The sequence below is a fragment of the Hyalella azteca genome, unplaced genomic scaffold, assembly GCF_000764305.2.
Source record: "Hyalella azteca isolate HAZT.00-mixed unplaced genomic scaffold, Hazt_2.0.2 contig12821, whole genome shotgun sequence".
NCBI classification, from domain to species: domain Eukaryota; kingdom Metazoa; phylum Arthropoda; class Malacostraca; order Amphipoda; family Hyalellidae; genus Hyalella; species Hyalella azteca.
Genome location: NW_025942766.1, coordinates 283,887 through 303,974, shown reverse-complemented (window position 1 = coordinate 303,974; position 20,088 = coordinate 283,887). Strand labels below are relative to the sequence as shown.

General features: G+C 37.7%; 1 protein-coding gene and 1 non-coding gene across 2 annotated transcripts in view; one reads left to right on the top strand and one right to left on the bottom strand.

Moving 5' to 3' along the window:
• The window catches only part of LOC108667174 (lutropin-choriogonadotropic hormone receptor), a 43,630-nt gene that overhangs the window by 8,239 nt on the left and 15,303 nt on the right, over positions 1–20,088 (top strand). Inside the window, exons 3-5 of the mRNA XM_018154164.2 lie at positions 8,694–8,768; positions 11,627–11,704; positions 17,806–17,889. Coding sequence (XP_018009653.2) covers positions 8,694–8,768; positions 11,627–11,704; positions 17,806–17,889 — 237 coding nt within the window. The remainder of the gene's footprint in view (positions 1–8,693; positions 8,769–11,626; positions 11,705–17,805; positions 17,890–20,088) is intronic.
• LOC125178793 lies at positions 6,292–6,410 on the bottom strand. Its single transcript, XR_007157024.1, has one exon. It is a non-coding gene; the product is annotated as a 5S ribosomal RNA (ribosomal RNA).

Genomic DNA, 20,088 nt, shown 5'->3' with positions numbered 1-20,088 from the left:
TTATGAAGCACAGGCGTTCAAATAATTTCTATTCATACGGCTTTCAAGACTTAATATAGAGTCTCTTGCCAAATCTTTTTTTTCAAACTTAAACATAACTTTACAAAACAAATGTCTTCCATCGCATTAATTTCCTTTCAAAGCATACGTGCTTAAATTACAGCTATCAATAACAGCTCTATTTCATTACTGTTCATATTTATTTCAAGGGACTTCCTTTCTCTATTAATTATTAGTGCCAAAAAATACTAATGTGACTGTTTTTTTTACAAAAGCGTTGATTATTTACGACTACTGATGTGATTCTCCGCCTTGCTGATCTCATTTTACGATAAATGCCAGGCACAACTGAACAGGCATATTACGTAAAGGATTCTCAAGAATCGGCGAAACAAATGCGACTGCCTTATGGTGCGACTGCAAAACCTGTTCCAGACACATGGGCTCTCTACCTCTTTATTGAGAGCGATCAGTGTCACGTAGACGGGCGTGAAACGCATGAACCATCAACATATCAAGGATAAATTACATATAATATCGTGATAGAGACCTTCAACTGCTGGTACGCAGTACCAGAAACGCCGTAGATCGCTACATCATAGCGTATTTGTAATGTAAAGGCTCACAAATTTCACTCAATATCGACAAGGCTTTTGACGCCGATTTGAAAAAAACCCTTCTGATCGTTCATGTCCGAGATTCTCGCCTCTAATCTCAGCTTCTGAATACTAATATCATTCACGATTGCTTTTGTGTGGGCAGCATGACTGTAGAAGCAAAATCCTCGAGCAATACGGCTAAGCATATTCAAGCTGTTCGCCGTTCGGTAAGACTGCAGTTTACTGATGTGTCATTGTTAACTGCCACTTGCCGATGTATGAACTGCTCAAATAGAATTCAAAATTAATGCAAGAAAGCAGCAAAATTTCAAGGTACTTTGCTTCATAATAAATTTTACTGAAATTAAGGCTGACTTGAGTTCGTTGTTTATTTGAGGCTAAAACGCCTCTAACTTCTTTTTCCCATTCGGGCAGTTAACATTGTTACGGGATCGATATAATTTTTTCCGACAGGTCAACCGAAGCCTATAGAGTAATATCAGTTTCACTTCCCTAGAAGCACCGCAGTCGTCGGCCTACGTAGGAGCCGTACTTGTTGGCCAGACAAGAAATCGATCCTGCCAAACAATGGTGGTGAGCTACTCTAGTTACGCAGATAAATACACAACACCATTAATTAACAGTTATTCAATTCAAATTAGCGGGTTGGTCAACACTTATCAATATTGATAAGTTCAAAAGCTGAATTACAAACACAGAATTAGCCTATCTTATATCTCCACTGCAACTCACCTACTAGGGACGCTACACAGTAACTAGAGCACAGTGAAAGGAAGGTGCGCTCCGACCAAGTCTCAACGAAATAATGAATGGTATCCTAACGCTGACTTCAACCCTGTGATGCCACGTCAGCACACGCAACACGGTAGCCAACTTTACCGGTAACATTATACCGTATGACAAGAAATAATTTTGACCACAACAAAAATCTGACAATGGATGAATTTCCCTTACACACAAATAAGCAGGCAGTAGCATGTTGTGCCAGCATGTGTAGTATGTCAGGTAATCTGTACTCCAATTACTTAATGTACGAAGCGACGATAAATTTAATTATTGAAATATTTAATTATTCGTTAGACATCTCGCTTTAAGAAGGATTCCAGTAAAACGAGGCTAGTTGCTCGAGCAAAGATTAACTCCATATTCAAACCTTACGCCGCCAAAATGTTTTGATGTTCGCTCGATTAATGTGCAGGCCCAGTTTTCAAATAACCGGCCATCGTTCAGTTGCATGCTTATTTATAAGTGATTATTGTAAGTTTTATTATAGGACATATAACTGAAACTCACGAGAGGATGCTAATAAATGATAAACACAATTTCTGGAACCACGATGCTGTTCATTTAGTCCACTTCTTACGAACAGTAGCTGTCGTCATGAGGCCTTTATATGTACGAATAGCATCGACGACAATCAATGTACCCGTAGACAACATGCTAAACTTTCAAGAATTTTATTGTACGCTTACATGCAATGTGTGATATCCGGGCAGCAATTTCATAGTTTTTTCCCTACTACCGTTAAGTTGCGATTTGTGAGAGTTATCAGATACTTGAATAAATCTTCTTTCATCTGTTGATATGTTTTTACGTCAATGACTTATCGTTTGATTAACTTGTTCTAAAAATTCTATCCACATGTAATTTTTGGATAGAATGTTTACATAATTTACTGCACCTCTGTTTTTGATCTATTTATTGTTGGTGTGTGTGGGCGGATAGGTTAATTGACGATTTGAAGATTTAGCGATCTTTTGACAGCCGAGGTGATTATAGGGCTTTGGGTCGCTCGGAGGCCATCGAAAATCTTGAACCTTTTACTATCTATTGCTTTTGACAGCCTAACATTCATTTAACAATTAGCACGCTAGAAAAACACCACCAGATTCAGCCTGTTAAGGATTCTCGTTGGACTGCCACCTATAGTGCTTTCAACCTGGGATAAAGCTATATCAATTTCATATAATTTAAAAAGCATTTGCTAGAGTCAGAGTGTCAAAGTTTCGCAAGTCCGACAAAGGAAGTTTCGAGCTCGGCTCGAAACATTTCATAGGGCCGAATCCCTCTGTGAGTTATATGCTATAGAAATAAATTGCGTCCTCAAATAATAAAGCATCCTCCCTCTGTAAGGATGCTTTAGAAATAAATTTCACAGCTGATTGCTAGTTCGATACTGAGCAAGACCTGGTTCACACCATACTGCCTGGCACGTGCCAGTCACGGTCCAGTCCAATATTCTTCAATGCATTTCTTAACTCACAATAAAGTATGTTCCCCTAGGTTGCCCTGGATATAACTGTTATAAATAAGTTTCTTAGTGATTATATAATAGTTTTCTTTAGATGCATTCACACCAGCTGTGCAAGACGCCTGGCATGCCTGATATTTATGATATTTTGACCGGGACGTGACTGGAGCAAAAGATATTTTAACAGATACGTGACTGCAGCTTCTCCAACTAACTTTTTGCCTGGTATTTCAGATTGCCAGCGCAACATAATTAATTTTAGCACATAAGTAAGCAGATCAAAAATATCAATACCAGACATCATCTCAGAATACCAGATTTGTTGAATCTGGCATTTAAATATACCAGTTTGCAGTGCTGCGTGACTGGCATGTCACGTGATACTAAAGAAACTTTAGTGAATATGGCTCGTGACCCGACCGAACATGTGAATGCACATGGTATGACACGGACAATGAGTGGCATATGTGCGGTAGTATGGTGTGAATCAAGCATTAATCTTAATCAGGCAAATGCCTTAATTAATTAATCAAAATCTTATAGTAGAGAAACTGCAATATCGCATTTCAGCTAGAAACTTTTAGATGCGCATTGTCGTCTCCAACTTTGATTAAAATTAATGAACTCTAGAGTTGGGATGTAAAATATTATGCATATATAATTTTATTATTATAAGATGGCAGAATTTTCTAGTTTATATGCCTTTTGATCTACCAACGTTATCTAAAGAATTTTTAGACTACTTGGAAATTATAATGCATTCTCTAGTCATTAAATGTACACATATATAATTTTATCTATATATTCATAAATAATCTCTCACAAAAACATAAATGCTCGAGAGCGAAATAAATATTTTAGAGCTATTTGTTGCTCGTTTTGTAAATCATCTAAAACTTTTGTTTGCTAGGACCGAGAATTCGAGTGTGGCGAATTGCACAGGAATTTCTTACATTTGATTTGCAGTCAAATGTTTACGTTGCCGTTCTCGAGTTTTATCTTTTTCAGATGCTTTAATCAAATAGTGCACTTAAATTCTGGTAGTTGTGCTTCGGTTCAAGAATTTTGAACATGACAATTTAATTTTTCAAGCCAGAAAAATATTATTTGAAAATGTTCATGAACCGCTTAGTAGGTTTCATTATGCTATCAATGTTAATTATGCTATCAATATTTTTAAGCGCCCTATTCAATGGGTATTTAAGCAAAAATTATTATTGCTTCTTTATTATATTTTCAATATTTTTTGAAATCGAAGGCAATGATTCATTCCGATCAGGATCCGTTTTCATTCGGATTTATTTCTGTATATTTTACAACTCCTTTAATGTTCATACATTGATTGCATATTTCACTGGGCTGGCTAAGATGAATTTCATGAACGTATTAAAACCATCACAAACCAAACCATTGTATAATTTTTGTTAAAGAAAATGAGACCATTCATTATATGAAATCGAAACATATCTCATGGCAATACTGGTTTTGAATCAGGCGTATCTCTTCAAGTTGTCATACTAAATTCTTAACAGAAATGGGGACTGACGCTAAAATCGAAGCTTGATTTTGTGACTGGATACAGCCCAGGCTTACAAACTATGGGCTTAACATTGCACTAAATATCTAGATTTATTATTTGTTTATTATTCTTTACAACTTTATTATCTGTTGCTGTCCAGCGTCACGTTCGACGGACTCGGAAACAAATGTGCAAATATCTCCGAAGTCCAAATGAAATCTTTAAAGCTAGAGCAATGCAGGCATTGCGAACCATAGAGTTGAAAAATATTTAAAAAAATATTTTTTAATTCAGAAAGTAAAGTAGGAAAGAGGAAAGCGTTTGAAAAGAAAAATCCGGCTTTTATATAGAAAATCGTTTGCATAACAACTTCTCGTTTAGGGTAAATTCATGAAGCTTATGAGTTTTTTCACTCAACTTTTTTTTCTATTTACAATTTTATTAATTATACGAAGGTGACGATGCTCATTAAAATGCAAAGAAGACCAAACATTTTCTTTTTACTCTTAAGTCGCTCTTATGGGGTTCAAGAAAAAGCCTAAACTCGATCATCGTAATTCCAAGTTTCTAGATTGTAAATTTATTGTTGCACATATTGCCACAGAATTTGCACAGCTCTGTAGCTTAGGTGGAGCAGAACCTAATAAGTGACGGGAAGATGCTATACAGGTTTACGATCAGTATGTTCTCCCCTAGACTTGGCACTCGTTTCTTACAGCAGTGGAGTAATTTTTTTTTCTAGCTGAGGCCTAATGAGATTTCTATTTTTCAGTAAAAAACAAGCTTAATAAAAGGTAGCTGAGCACCGGTGGCAGCATGTATTTTTACAGGAGTTGTTTTTGAACGGCGTTGAGATATCAGTATTCTGAGCCTAAATCCAATGAAGTTTAAAGGAAAATTATAATTATTTCCACTTAAATTTGATCACTCGTAAATTTTGTAGTAGTTCCTGTATTTTCAGGCATAAAAAATCTCAGCGTTCGAATTTTTGTGTTAAATACAAATAAGTTGTTATACAATTATTATCTGCATATTAGATAAACAGTAAAATGTGTACTAAATAATAAAATAAGGTGCAGTTTTAAACATCATTTACCTAATAAAGTTATACTAAAAAGTCTCTAAGCAGGTTATTAGAACGTCAACTTCCTTAATAAAGTTTCCCATCAGAGCCAGCGTAGCCTGAGTGATACGAGGTCGAGACGCGACCCAGATGCATATATAACAAAGCTGACTATCAAGTTCTAATTTACTAATCGAATGTTTGGTAGCAATAGAGTTGAGATTTTGGCGTTATCAGATGGTACAAAAAACTAAATTAAATTTAATTGATTATTACTTGTTGTTCGTTTATAACTTCATGAATTGGATGCACGCGCGTCTCTACATTATAAATTATAAAAATAAAAAAAAATTTCAATCGATGTCACTGCTAATGGAAGAGAACAAAATCAATGCCTCATTAACTTTTTTTAGAATTTGGAAACCTAAGTAAGAATGAGTTTTTAGGTGGAGTAAATATAGAAAATTAACTTAAAATCGAACATTTGACGACTAATACAGATGAATTTATTTTATTTTGTTCCCCTTAGAAAGCTTACACTCCATGTTGCATCCCATTAATACTCTGTTAGTTACATTTTATTAGATCATTATAGGCATGAGGCCACTAGCGTAAATACTTGAATATTATGAAAGCCTGTTAGACATGTTATTAAACATGCATGTAAAGCATAAACCATGAACGCTGCGACGTGCCACGATGCCGGTACGGTCTAATCCACTTGCCTTTGATGTCGCCTTGAAGAGCTTCCTTTGATGACTCACCCATCCAAGTACTAACCAGACCCAACGTTGCTTAACTTCGCTGATCGGACGAGAAGCGGTGCTTTCAACGTAAAAGCCAACAGCATCTGGTGTTCCCAGGCGGTCACCCATCCAAGTACTAACCAGACCCAACGTTGCTTAACTTCGCTGATCGGACGAGAAGCGTTGCTTTCAACGTGGTGTGGCCGTTGTTGATGACTCGCATGGGGCACTCGTGTACTCCTCGATACCCTACGCACTCAACCAAAGGGAAAACATCTCGACGCTTTTACCAAAGTTGTCTGCTCATTATTGTGTATTATATAAAAAATGTTATAATATTGATGACTCGCATGGCTCACTGCCTTTGATGTCGCCCTGAAGAGCTTCCTTTAATGGCTCGCATGGCTCACTGCCTCGGCACTCGTGTACTCCTCGCTACCCTACGCACTCAACCAAACGGAAAACATCTCGACGCTTCTGCTCATTATTGTTGATTATATTAAAAAATGTTATAATATAGTGTTTCATGAATGTTTAGCGGTGAACCTAACGATATAAAAACTAGGAAAATAATTTTCTCTACGCTGCCGAGCCGGATTCCAGCCAAAATATTTCTATCCCCACATCTCAAGCGATGCTTCTCGTTGTAGCAGTTAAGAAAAATTTTCAATACATTATTTCTGGCTTTATATGCTCATTTTATTGGCGAGATGTATTGAATTTTAATGTATGTACTGACAGTTTTTTAGTTGGTTGGGCAATATTATTGTTGAGCGCCGTTTATTGCCTATGATCGTGCATTTGTCAAGCCAATTTTTGGATGTTCAACATCAGTTATCAAGCAAATGAAGGTGATTTGCTATAAGACTTATCAATATGCAGGTTCTGTATATATAACTGTGCTTCAGGCTCAGCACACCACGCTCCCAGAGATGCCACTTTTAACTAGGCTGTATTATTCTAAGAATACATGCATTTGCTTTCCTTAGCTACGATTAGCTTTCAACGTGTGCTGTTTCCTCGCTCAAAGTTCCGCTGATAAAATGATACGCCTTGGCGTTGGCCCAAGCTCCGGGCGGTCCTCCCAAAATTTGACCATATTTTATCGATTACATTGACAGTTTATGAATACGGACAAAACATTAGCTGTGTGATATTTCGCTATCAAACAATGATGTTGAAATTTTCAGTTTGTAAGTGTTTCGTGTTCTGTGTGTTAACTTAAAAAGTATGTAATAAATTGCAACTTCTCTGGTCTTGAATCCACGTGAACCCTTGTCATTAAAAGTCGTTCAAGTTTTGTCATTTATTCATCGATGACTTCAAGGCCATCCATGATCCTCACAATTATCCAGAAACGTTCAATTGAATGCACTACTCTGGCTTGACCGGAAGCCCACGTTTCTGTTAAATGGACCGCGCCAGAGACATGACGCAAAATTAACTGATTGGTTTTGCCGACCCTGCACAAACACTGACGTGAAATGTGACAAATTTGATCAAGAGGGCCAACATTTTGCAAATGTTTCAGACTCACAGCCGCGGCATCGATTGCAAAGCTTATTCAGTAATTTCGGTCAAAGTCAATCAATTCCCAGCTAATCTCATATTGATCGTGAAGGCATATTATTGAAGAGGAGATTCAAAGTAAACCAAAAATATAATCAGTCAAGAGCGAATAATGTAGTTCACTTCATTACTATGTAAACTGACACATTTTCCGCAATCGAACTTCAGTTAATGCCTAATTTTCTTACCGTGAAGTTTAAATGTTTTGTAAATTACTAGAAAAAAGTTATGACCATTTTTCGGAACCTAATATGTGTTCTATCAGACATTCGAATAACTTTAGGTATATAGTTGCTTAAGTTCCCGGAATGGGACGAGAGGCGTGCAAATAATACCACAAATAGTTTAAATACTACAGCAAGACGTTGAAACCGCGACATGATTCTTTACGGGGAATCACTAGCGATCGTCATTGATTCTCCTTCAGGGGCCATACTCTCAAAACTCACTAAGTGAACGTAAGTACTTACGCTCTATTTTCTTGTCTATAGTTGGTGGATTTTGCTTGAAAGGCCGCCAATGATTGGCTGATGAACTTACGATCTCTTAACTTTTTTTTTGAAAGTATAGGCCCTGCTGGAGACTAATTCCAAATCCCGTAAACTCGGCGGGTTTGTTACTGATTCACAGTTTGTCAGAACTGCATATATACTGTCATGAGCCTGCGCTCATGCGTTTATTTAGAAAATCATATTGAATATTACCATGACAATTCACACACAAAAGACATTTTCACCTCATGATTATGTTTTTCAGTTAACTTGAACTAATTTCCAGTCCAAACAAATTCACTTTAGAATTTGATTACTTATGTACTTGTATTCGATCGCTCATACTCGTATTTATTTATTTAGGTAATTTTTATCTATGAAGATTTGCAGAATTTTACGGTTAATTAATGATTAGATCTTGCGTGTTGCTACAGAGTCGTGGTGGTGGCGCCGCAACTGGAGAGCTTCTCAGCAGAGGATCTCCGCTTCCTGATCGCATTACAAGTCCTGTGAGTACTCCTTGACCTTATGACCTTATGATGAGTTTAGGACGTCGTAGTCCACGGTCACGCTGATGCGCCGCCTTCGTCGTCCTCCGTCTCCGAGTCGTCGTCGGATGTAACGTTGGGAATGCTTTTACCTTCATGCGTGAGGTGGTTATAGCTATATAATATATCTGCTATCTTATGACTTGCAAATACAGGATACCAGTCTTCCTTTATGCGACCCTGGGACCGGATTATCAAAACTTCGTAACTTTATGTACATACGACAAAAAAGTTCTGTGGTACGTAAATACACCCTAATTTTGGCATTATCAAAACTTTCGTACGCAAGTCTTAGCTAAAAGCATAAAATTTTTTCCCGCGCAAATTTTTCCCGCGTAAATGTTTTTATAATACCACCGCTAGTATTACTTGGTCATAGCAACGCCACTCGTAAGTCGATTTTGCGCACTTACGAAGTTTTGATAATACGGCCCCAGGCTGGTGAGGATCTTCCTCTGTGTGTGTGTGTGTGTGTGTGTTTCTGTGTGGTGGTGTAGCCAAGTTTCCCGCATTCTGTCTGTGGCAGTCAGTATCTACAGGATAACTGCATTAATTTGAGTTGCCGGAGCCTTGATACCAGTCTCTCTGTGAGTGTCAGGCGCCTTCATTGTCTGCCTTCCTGAAAGTGGTGTTTGTGTCCATTATACAATGGCTTATCTGTGAGTGAGGGACACAAAATACCTACATTTCCTATAAATGACGGCAACGTGGATTCCGGAATTATTGTAAGTGGCTGCGGTTCTAAGGATTCCTAACTTTTTGCTAGCTACGGTACACAAGATATCCAACTATCTGGTAGAAAAAAATCTGGTATCCAAAAAAAAAACTATCTGGTAGTAACGGTAGCCAGGATACTAGCCTTCATTTGTGTGGCGGTAGTCGGGATATTTACTTTCTTTTGTGTGCGATAGCCACAACTTTTGCCTTCCTATATGTGTATGTAGCCGCCATTCCTGTTTCTTTTGTGTGATGGTAGTCGAGACACTTGCCTCCCTTTGTTTACTGGTAGCAAGTAGCATGAATATTCTTATTTCTGTTATTTGTGGTAATCAAACTATACCCCTTGACAAGCCTCCTATGCAAGGTATACCTCCAAGCCTGGTCAGGGTATTCCTGGGTACTATGATCTGAGCCGATTACCGCAAGCGTCTTCACTAAGCTTTCCTGCTCCAAAGCAAAGAGTCGCATTCTCTAAGCTTTTCCGCCCCAAAGTAACTTGTCGGATTCTCTAAGCTTGTCCGTCCCATAGCAACCCGTCGGATTCTCTAAGCTTATCCGCCCCATAGCAACACGTCTGATTCTCTAAGCTTGTCCGCCCCATATCAACACGTCTGATTCTCTAAGCTTGTCCACCCCATAGCAACACGTCTGATTCTCTAAGCTTGTCCGCCCCATAGCAACACGTTGGATTCTCTAAGCTTTTCCACCTCATAGCAACACGTCGGATTCTCTAAGCTTGTCCGCCCCATAGCAACACGTGCAAATTCTTTAAGCTTGTCCGCCCCATAGCAACACGTCAGATTCTCTAAGCTTGTCCGCCCCATAGCAACTTGTCGGATTCTCTAAGCTTTTCCGCCCCAAAGCAACACGTTGGATTCTCTAAGCTTTTCCACCTCATAGCAACACGTCTGATTCTCTAAGCTTGTCCGCCCCATAGCAATAATTCGGATTCTCTAAGCTTGTCCGCCCCATAGCAACACGTCGGATTCTCTAAGCTTGTCCACCCCATAGCAAAACGTCAGATTTTGTATGCTAGCCCGCCCCATAACAACTCTATATATGGAACATTAAATGCAGCTATTACCAGAAGTAAACCGCGTCCTGTCACCGATCTGGTGGCGATTTCCTCTCATGCTGAAAAGATGAGGCTCTTGCGTCAGTTCTTTATATCATTTATTTACCGTCAGACTTGTTTCTTTTTTTTTGTGGAACAATTAAGATGATACAAATATCAAAATTATTTGATATATGTTCCTTATCAAACTTTCGTTTCTGTGTTGCTTATCAGCCTTTCTTTCCTATTTTATTGAACAATACATTAGAAATATAAAAAATAAATTCAAACATTACCCAACACCTGACATCATTATTGATCCTTATCTCCATGAGTGTTAACAGCTTTCCAGCAGCAAGTTGTTACCGCAGTTCTCCATGTCCTCTACTTTTTTGTTGAAATTATTCAGCTTCATGGACTCTCCTCAAATGCCAAAAGTCAGAAGAAAGAGTATGACTTCCTCTTGCATTACTTGCCGCTGATTTGAAAGTAGTGGCTCCTCTTGATGTGCATTCCTAAACAGCGTACATTGAGAGCGTGCCGAGAATTTTTTTTTGTGTTAAAAGTATCGCGGTTTGTGGTGCACTGCCCGGTGTTCTTCTGCTGTGGTCGAAAACTTGCTATTTCTTTGGCTCGGACTTGACCAAGAAAATCTGTCCCCGTTCAGAATTACATTGCGAATTCAAATATTTCGATTTAAAGTGGAGTTCTGATATGGCTGGGAGAAACTTAATTTTGATATGATTGGTTACAAGCTCTGTCTTAGTATTGAAAACCAGCGTTCCCTTTTAATTGTTTGCTAAACTATTTCTCATCCATTGTTTCGAGGTGATTTGACCGCAAAGTTTAAATTAGATGAAATTTAGTTGTTTTAAGTTTGCGTCAATTAATTTCTGTAAAATTTTAGATGAATTGAACTTGCTCGTGCCGATTATCTTGACGCGATAGAATTACGAAATTATGCAACTACATAGAAGTAAGGCAAGTATATTAACTCTAATGAAGTATTACACGTTCCCGTGACATGGCATTTGTTCTGTTGCAGGGAGATCCAACACGCTCCTCGTCTCTGCGTGGTCCCCGTTTATCATCTCTTGACGTCCCTGCCCAGATTGACTGTGCTGTGAGTGGACAGAGCGGCTGGCTCTATGCCTTATTTCGCTTAAATGTTATTTATCTTTTAGTCCATTTTAGCGCATTTTCTCATTTATGGAAAAAAGGCGCTATTGTGCTCGCCATGTCCGTCCGTTCGTCCGTCCGTCCGTCTGTCCGTCCGTGACTTCACGTTTTCGTCGACGAAAAAATGCGCTCTGTCACTCACTGCAGTGAGTACTGAGTTATATTTTTTATTTATTTTCAAGGCAATATTATTGTATACCGGGTTCGATGGTTTGTGTATACACATTAGTAGGCTTTTTTCCGAGCCAAGTTATTGCTTCAAAAAAAAATATTCAAAATTCTGGCGCAAATGATGCGCAATTGACCAAATGATTCGAAACCTTTTCTTCTATTTGCGCGTGGTGTACAATTGCGTGACATTGTTAGTACTGCTATACGTTTGTTTACTTTTTTTGCTTTGATTGGTTGTTTATAAATATTCCGGATAATTTCCAGCATTTACCTTTCGTTTAAATTTTATCGTGACCTTTCCGTGAAGGTGCAGAAAATGACGGATAGCCAATTGAAATTTATTATTACCCTCATTATTGCATGCAACAGATGCTCTCTGAATTGTTTCTATTGCATTCATGCGATCGCCTAATTAACTGCTTAATAACCAGGTTGAAGGCTCCATATTAGCTCGCTTAGTGATGGTACGCTCGACCAAATTAGCAATTAATACGTTAGTAAATCAAACAACAAAGCAGGTGAGGATGTGACCAAATCCAGGCCCCCTCCCTGGATTTGTCCAGGGGGGGGATTTGATGAATTCCATTTTTTTCATGAATTCCATCCCAAATCCAGGCCCCCTCCCTGTTTCTTACGAAGAAATTCTATTCTGAATAGACAATGACTTAGTTGAATTTATCTTTGCCATTGAGAGCGCTCTTATTTCAATTCATATTTGATTGGATATTTCCAGGCTTCCTGTTCTATCGGCATTGAACTTTTGCTTCGCTACGGGTCATTAGCAAATAGAATCGGTTCTGAGGAACGAGTGTATAGATGAGGAGTTGCATCTCCATGGTTAATTTGTGCTCTAGATTATGTTTGTCTACTATGCATCAAAATAACCCGTGAAATTCATTTACATTTTCCCAGTGCATTTCATGATAAAATAATTTTAGGTAATTATGTAATGTGTTTATTAATTGCCCCTTATATTGATCAGTCAACAAGGTTCGAGCTTAAAAGATAATTTCACGATTTCAATCAAATTATTTCTAGATTATTACCTAAATGTATTATCTGAACAGAATAAGATATTCAAATCATGTAGCTCAATGACTGTACTTTTCGTTATCGGCACTGTATTGCCATTCAATCAAACTTTGCTTATCACATCAACGTTGGAGCAAGTTTGAAGAAATGCCTAAGTCAATAATCTTACCGTGAAGTTGTGTGTGCAAATTTTACGCTGCATTTAGGCCATGGGCCTATTTCTTCAGTGCCGCCACTTCTTTTCTAGCAAGTTTGAAGAAATGCCTAAGTCAATAATCTTACCGTGGAGTTGTGTGTGCAATTTTTACGCGGCATTTAGGCCATGGGCCTATTTCTTCAGTGCCTACACTTCTTTTCTATTACTTTAATCGCAAAGGCTCCTTTGTGTGCCAAATTTTTGGCTCAAGTTAGTGGGGCTGTGTTGACATCTGGTGGTGACGCTCAGAACTCTTCCTGTAAATCTCAGAAGACGACGACTGCACTGAGAGAAATGGGCGGGTCTGGATGACCCACTTTGAAGAGTCAACCGCGTCCGAAAATCGATGCACTTTTTTGACTCACTTGCCCCATTTGTGGGTCATACTGACCCATTAAATTCCAGGCATGACTCACTTGTGACGTCAAATCCCTTATGACGCCGCCCGTAGCATGGATACGTAGTTAGCATCTGGGCGTCAGAGCGATTTAACGCCACAAGTGAGTCATGCTTGAAATTTAATGGGTCAGTATGACCCACAAATGGGGCAAGTGAGTCAAAAAAGTGCATCAATTTTCGGACGCGGTTGACTAATCAAAGTGGGTCATCCAGACCCGCCCATTTCTTTCAGTCTGCTATAAACATCTCCCAATATTTGACTGCCGAGAATCGGGAGAAATGGGTCGGGAAGAGGCAATAAGGACTTGAATTTCGCCCATGAAGACATGAATTCCATCTTTATGACATCATTTATGACATTTATGGACAAGAAGTTTCGTGTTGGTCAAGATTCAGAGCTCGTTGCGAAAATTAGAAAACGCTTGCCTTTGAATGCCCGGCTTTGAGTCAGCTATATGATTTTTTTTAAAGAATTTGAGAAAAGAATTTTCTTATTCCGTCAAACTCCGTATTTTTGCCCCACACAAAAAGTGTATGTAGCTACGTCAATTCGAGGAATTACGTAGTGATTCGTGACTGTCTCATACTTTTTATTTGTCCTTTTCAAATATGAACACAAAATTGAAGAGAAAATTTGATTCTTCTATCTTCTGGCATCATATGACCAAATTCTCATGCCAGTGTTCAACTTTATTCTGCAATAGCTCCGAAAAACTGGCTGAAAAGTACTTTTTTTTGAGAGCCTTTCAGATGTCCGCCACATTTTCTTCCAGTTTCTGAATACATTATCCTACTGAATATTTTCAGACCTGCTCTGCCTACAAGGAATGCAGTCCTATTTTTACAGAACTACGTTTTAAAGCTTCTTATTTTTTGTTAAGAATTCATCCCAAGTTTTCATCCGTTGTCTTCCAAACAAATTACGTTGGAAGCATGGCGGTCAGGGTTGAATCGCTGTTAGCCTATGAAGTCTTTTTAAAAAGACTGATACTATAGTCAACAGAAATACCACGGCATTCCAAAACTTATATTTTAGATATAATTACTGTCGAATCTTACTTTATTTTCATTTTCAAATAAACCTACATGCATTGAACAAATATGTACTTGACGAGTTAATATTGCATCAATTGCAAATTTATCATTGACATTTTATACCACTTTATTACTCTGAGTAATTAATGAAATTATTATTCAGAGTGCTATGCTCCATATTGAGTAGCAAACGCAAGCGCTCAGCAAAACATAATTAGCCTTTGTTCTATGCTCAAACGACACTTATCTAATTTATGGATGCGCTTGAATTTACATAATATAACATAGAAGACTTGTTTATTTTTCATTCACAGTTTAAAGCAGCTGTACACTTCAAATTAAATGAAGGCATGCAGCGGCATCCAACATTAGACAGCATACGAATGCTAGACGAATGATAAATAGGCGCGAATTGGGAATAAATAGGCTACATTTGCTGGAATCATAAAATGAGTTTGAAACGTAAAATGATCTGATATATTTCTGTGTATTTTTTAGATTAAAAAAAATGGGGGTGTAGTTACATTATTTTGCAAAATATCATAGTGGTTTGGGATGAACTTCACCGATCACATGCAACGCATGGACATTGGTATGGAGCTGGCGCAGAGCATTGGTATGGAGCTGGCGCAGAGCATTGGTATGGAGCTGGCGCAGAGCATTGGTATGGAGCTGGTGCAGGAGCATTAGTATGGAGCTGGCGCTAATTGACAAAAAATGTCTAGTATCTTTTTGTGTGTCGAGGCTTGTTGCCGCAGAGCGCCGCTTGCTTTTTTTCGCGTTTAATTAAGTCCATTAAATATCCTCATGAATCGCTGGAGACTTAAATTTTATTTAAATAGGGAATTTATATTGCCTGATGTTGAATTATTTTTAGCTTACTCCAGGAATAATAAGTGCACGACATTTTGTGCAATTTTATTGTCAAATAATAAGTAATTTAACATGAAATACCCATCCACCTTTGCAAGTAATACTTGATATAATTCGATTCGGGTCTTTAGCTGCATAATGGGTATGGTTTTTATCAATACTGAATACCAAGACGAATATTTAAATGCGGCTGATGAATGAAATCCGCTGGATTTCTTCTAGTTTATGACGCATGTTTCAAAATTCACTCAAAGAAATATGCGAGACTTTGTCCAAAAGGTGATGCGCTTTTTTACCCATATGTGTGTCATCCTGACTCATTTCTGTACAGCAGCAATGCTTATTACTGCTACTTGCACAAATTTACTAGCAGGTCACTTCGCCCCAATCATTTTGTCGGAGTGTTCATTTCACTGTGGCACTATAGAGTGATAATCACAATCCAATAAACAATAATAAAAATATAACTCAGTACTCACTACAGTGAGTGACAGAGAGCGCATTTTCTCGTCGACGAAATCGTGAAGTCACGGACGGACGGACAGACGGACATACGGATGGACAGACGGACATGGCGAGCACAATAGTGCATTTTTTCCATAAATGAGAAAATGTGCTAAAAATACATACACATTATGTTCGATGAGGTCACTTGCACTTTTTACTATTTATTTGTATTTCCATCACACAAATATAATTGTAAAGGATACAGGTTGTATAGATATGCATCTCAGGTTCAAGTTCGTTGGCAGCGAGTTGCTTGACCTGAGTTATAAGACTTTGGTAGTCCTCGAAGAACTTTCAGGCGGAGCTCTGTATTGTAAGTTTGGGCTTCTGCATCCATTTTCCGCAATATCCTGCATCGAGAAATACTGCGACAATTTAATGCCATAATTTCGCGGATCTTGGCTCACAATCTTAAGAGTCGGTAAAGCGTGAGCTGCTGCATAGAATCAATAACAAAGCTTGCTTGAGGCCGAGGCTCGGAGGCAAACAAAGTTGCTGCGAACTTCTCACTCGCAGGTCAACTGAGGTAGCACGCTCCATGCTGCAAACTTCTCACTCCAGGGCCTGTACTCTCAAAACTCGCTAAGTGAACGTAAGTACTTACGCTCTATTTTCTTGTCTATGGTTGGTGGATTTTGCTTGAAAGGCCGTCAATGATTGGCTGATGAACTTACGATCTCTTAACTGTTTTTAAAAGAGTGGCTTGAAAGGCCGTCAATGATTGGCTGATGAACTTACGATCTCTTAACTTTTTTTGAAAGTATAGGCCCAGGTCAACTGAGGTTGCAAGCTCCACACGCTGTAAAAACTACTCAACTGGAAGTAATGTATCTGGGAACTACACTAGAGAACGTTCAGTTTCTTTAAAGTTCGGGTTAGAGAGCGCTAAAAATGTGAAGATTTTGTTTTCTAGTCAATGGTTTAATTTATTCTGGGTCTCTTATACAAGCATGCTCACATTTTGATCGGCATCGCAAAAAATGATAAAATGATGACACCAAAAGATGAAACAAAATAATACAGGAACATAAGTTTTTTGAATGGAGTTAAATTTAGCGCACAAGACGATCCCAGCGACGATTTTGAAGTATAATATCTTTTTTTCGAAGCTGAACATTTTTTAAGTGTTCGCCAATTTGATGCTTTAGAACATTTTTTGTGAGCTCGCAAATGGCTTATAAACCGCCATGCTCGATCACATTGGTTTGCTTAAACGAAAACAATGTTTCAATTCAGTCGCCATGCGTCAGCCGCAATTATAAAACACTCAATTGTTGATCAATTTATTATTCACCATTATGCAACTACATTACACTTTACTGCAACTTCAATCCGATAAATTTAGGAAAAACTTTCATATATGTATACAATGTATTTGCAAGAATGTACATCGAGGCCATATTCTTGAATTTCGAATATTTATCACCTTAAGAAGGATTACATGCACGTTCATGGCACTAACTTGATTCATATATTTATACAATGTATTTGCAAGAATATACATCGAAGCCATATTCTTGAATTTAGAATATTTATCACCGTGAAGAACGATTACTTACAAGTACATGGCACTGACTTGATTCATATATTTATACAATGTATTTGCCAGAATATACATCGAAACTATATATCTTAAATTTAGAATATTTATCACCGTAAAGATCGATTACAAACACGTTCATGGCACTAACTTGATTCATATATTTATACAATGTATTTGCAAGAATATACATCGAAGCTATATATCTTAAATTTAGAATATTTATCACCGTAAAGAACGATTACATATACGTACATGGCTCTGACTTGCATGAGCTCTCTTGCGCCTTCAGACGCATCGTGGAGACCGGGCTGCAGTTCTCTGCTGCGGTCGCCCCCACTGCCGTCACTCGCTCGTCCTCGATCTTTCATTCCATGTAAGTCCAACTCGTCATAAAAGTGTATACTTATTAATTGGGAGATCATTTTGTATAATATGTAACAATTGTTCGCATGCAGTTAGAGATTCTATTTAAAGTTTATTGATGCTTTTCACACCATTTCTGTACATATTTAATATTTCATACATTAAAAAAAGGTCATTAAACTTTCCACTCGGCGTTTAATGAACGATATAATTACATTATTATTCGAAATTCTTAGAAAAATCACCAATCCATACTCCACCAGTTCACAGCACATCTTGGCATTGCTCAATTCATGCACCTCCGCTCTGGCTTCACAACGCACAACAATATCCCAATTACATTCGCTTTCCGTATTCTATTTTTCGTAAATTCTAAAGTAAACTTACGTTCCAAAAATTCAAATAGTTATATATAACATATAAAATTACTATTGCCTCTCAAGGCAATAGTAATTCTAATTTGATTTATGTCCCTTATAACGACATTATTGTTTGATCACTGGTAAAATAGGGAGAGTAGAGTGAGCGATGATGGCTAGAAATGCTGAGTGTTGCGCGTGTTGAGTGACACAGCGCCGGCTTCTCGAGCCTCATTAATACAACTTAGATCATTAATATAACTCAGATCATTAATATAACTCAGATCATTAATATAACTCATATATAATGCGTACCGTCGATCAAGGTCAGGAAGTGGATGCCTTGGCTCTATCTGTTTCATTTGATCATGATAATGACGAGCGTGAAATAATATATTGTTCGCAAATTCAGGTGTGATGATATGTCTAGCGTGTAAAATATTCCAAGTTTGAATTGATTTTTTTAAGAATACCTAGTGGAATAATGCTGATGAGTATTTGGTATTTATTATTCAAATAATTGTCTTAATTACACGACACTTCTTAGGTTCTGGGAACTTCAAAAATGTTCCTCATACACAGCGAAAATCTTAAAATTCAAAATTGTTTCAATTCCACGATGCCTCTTTGGTTCTACGAACTTGACTCTTACACTAAGTATCTTAGCTTTTCAGAGCTTAAATCGTCTTATTTACACGACATAAAATAGGTTATATGAGTTGAATTCTTCTTAATTACACAAAGAATCTTAGGTTCTTGAGCTTGACTCGTCTTAATATCAAGGCGTCTAAATCGCCAATCTGGCTGAATTACTAATGCTGTAAGCTTCATAGCTCTTGGTATTGATTTTAAAAAGCAATTTTTTCTGAAATTTATTCATTGTTCAATAAGTTGACCTTCTCATTTGTCTAAAATTACTCAAAATCACAGAGACTCGAACACATTTTGCACGAGAGAAATCAGCAATTCTTTAACAACAGTATCGATACATCGGGCAAAATTATGCATTCTTTTGCGCGATGAGACTTCCACTGTTTTTAAATTCAATAAAATTAATAATTAAACTTTTTAGTTGCGTTTGAACTTTCGTTAAAATGCTGAACATTGCTTGAAATTGCGATGAAATTTCCATAGTTTCCTTACTTGCATCTTCTTCGTAATTTTTTTCTTCTTCGCATCTTCTTCAATGTTTTTATGCGATCACGTACTTAAATTATTTGTGTTTGCTCGCAGGTTGTTTGATTGAATTCAACCTAAACCAAATTGAATGATTATTGATTGACTCGTTTCTTTCTGTCTAATCTGTTCCGAAAGCTTCGATGAATACATGGATCGAAAAATTGTGTGATGCATGGGATCTGACTTTTTTAGCTACTCCAATGACTGCTTGCGTTAAGTTCAACTAATCCCTGTAATCGGAAATTTATTTTGATCGAACACAAGTAATAATGTCACTAAATTGCTTGAATCGCAGATTCACTAGAAATTTAAAAGCGAAGAAAACTCCACAAAAATTCAGCATTTCTCTATTGAAACGTTTTCTTCACGTTTCAAACGAAACGTATTCACGTTTTCAACAGAGAAATGCTGAATTTTTGTGGAGTTTTCTTCGCTTTTAAATTTCTCGGGAATTTATTATAATATGTGATGCGATGTGGAGAGGTTACATCTTCTTTTAAATCACACAATAAAATTCACTGGTATTAATTTATTGATTTTAGACACGTGATCGAAGGATAGCATTCACCTTCGACCGTGACAGGCACAAAAGTTTCACAGGCTGTGAAAGGGGGAAAAAATGTTGACGACCTCAGTCAGACTTCACCCTTTGAGGAAAATCAACACTCATC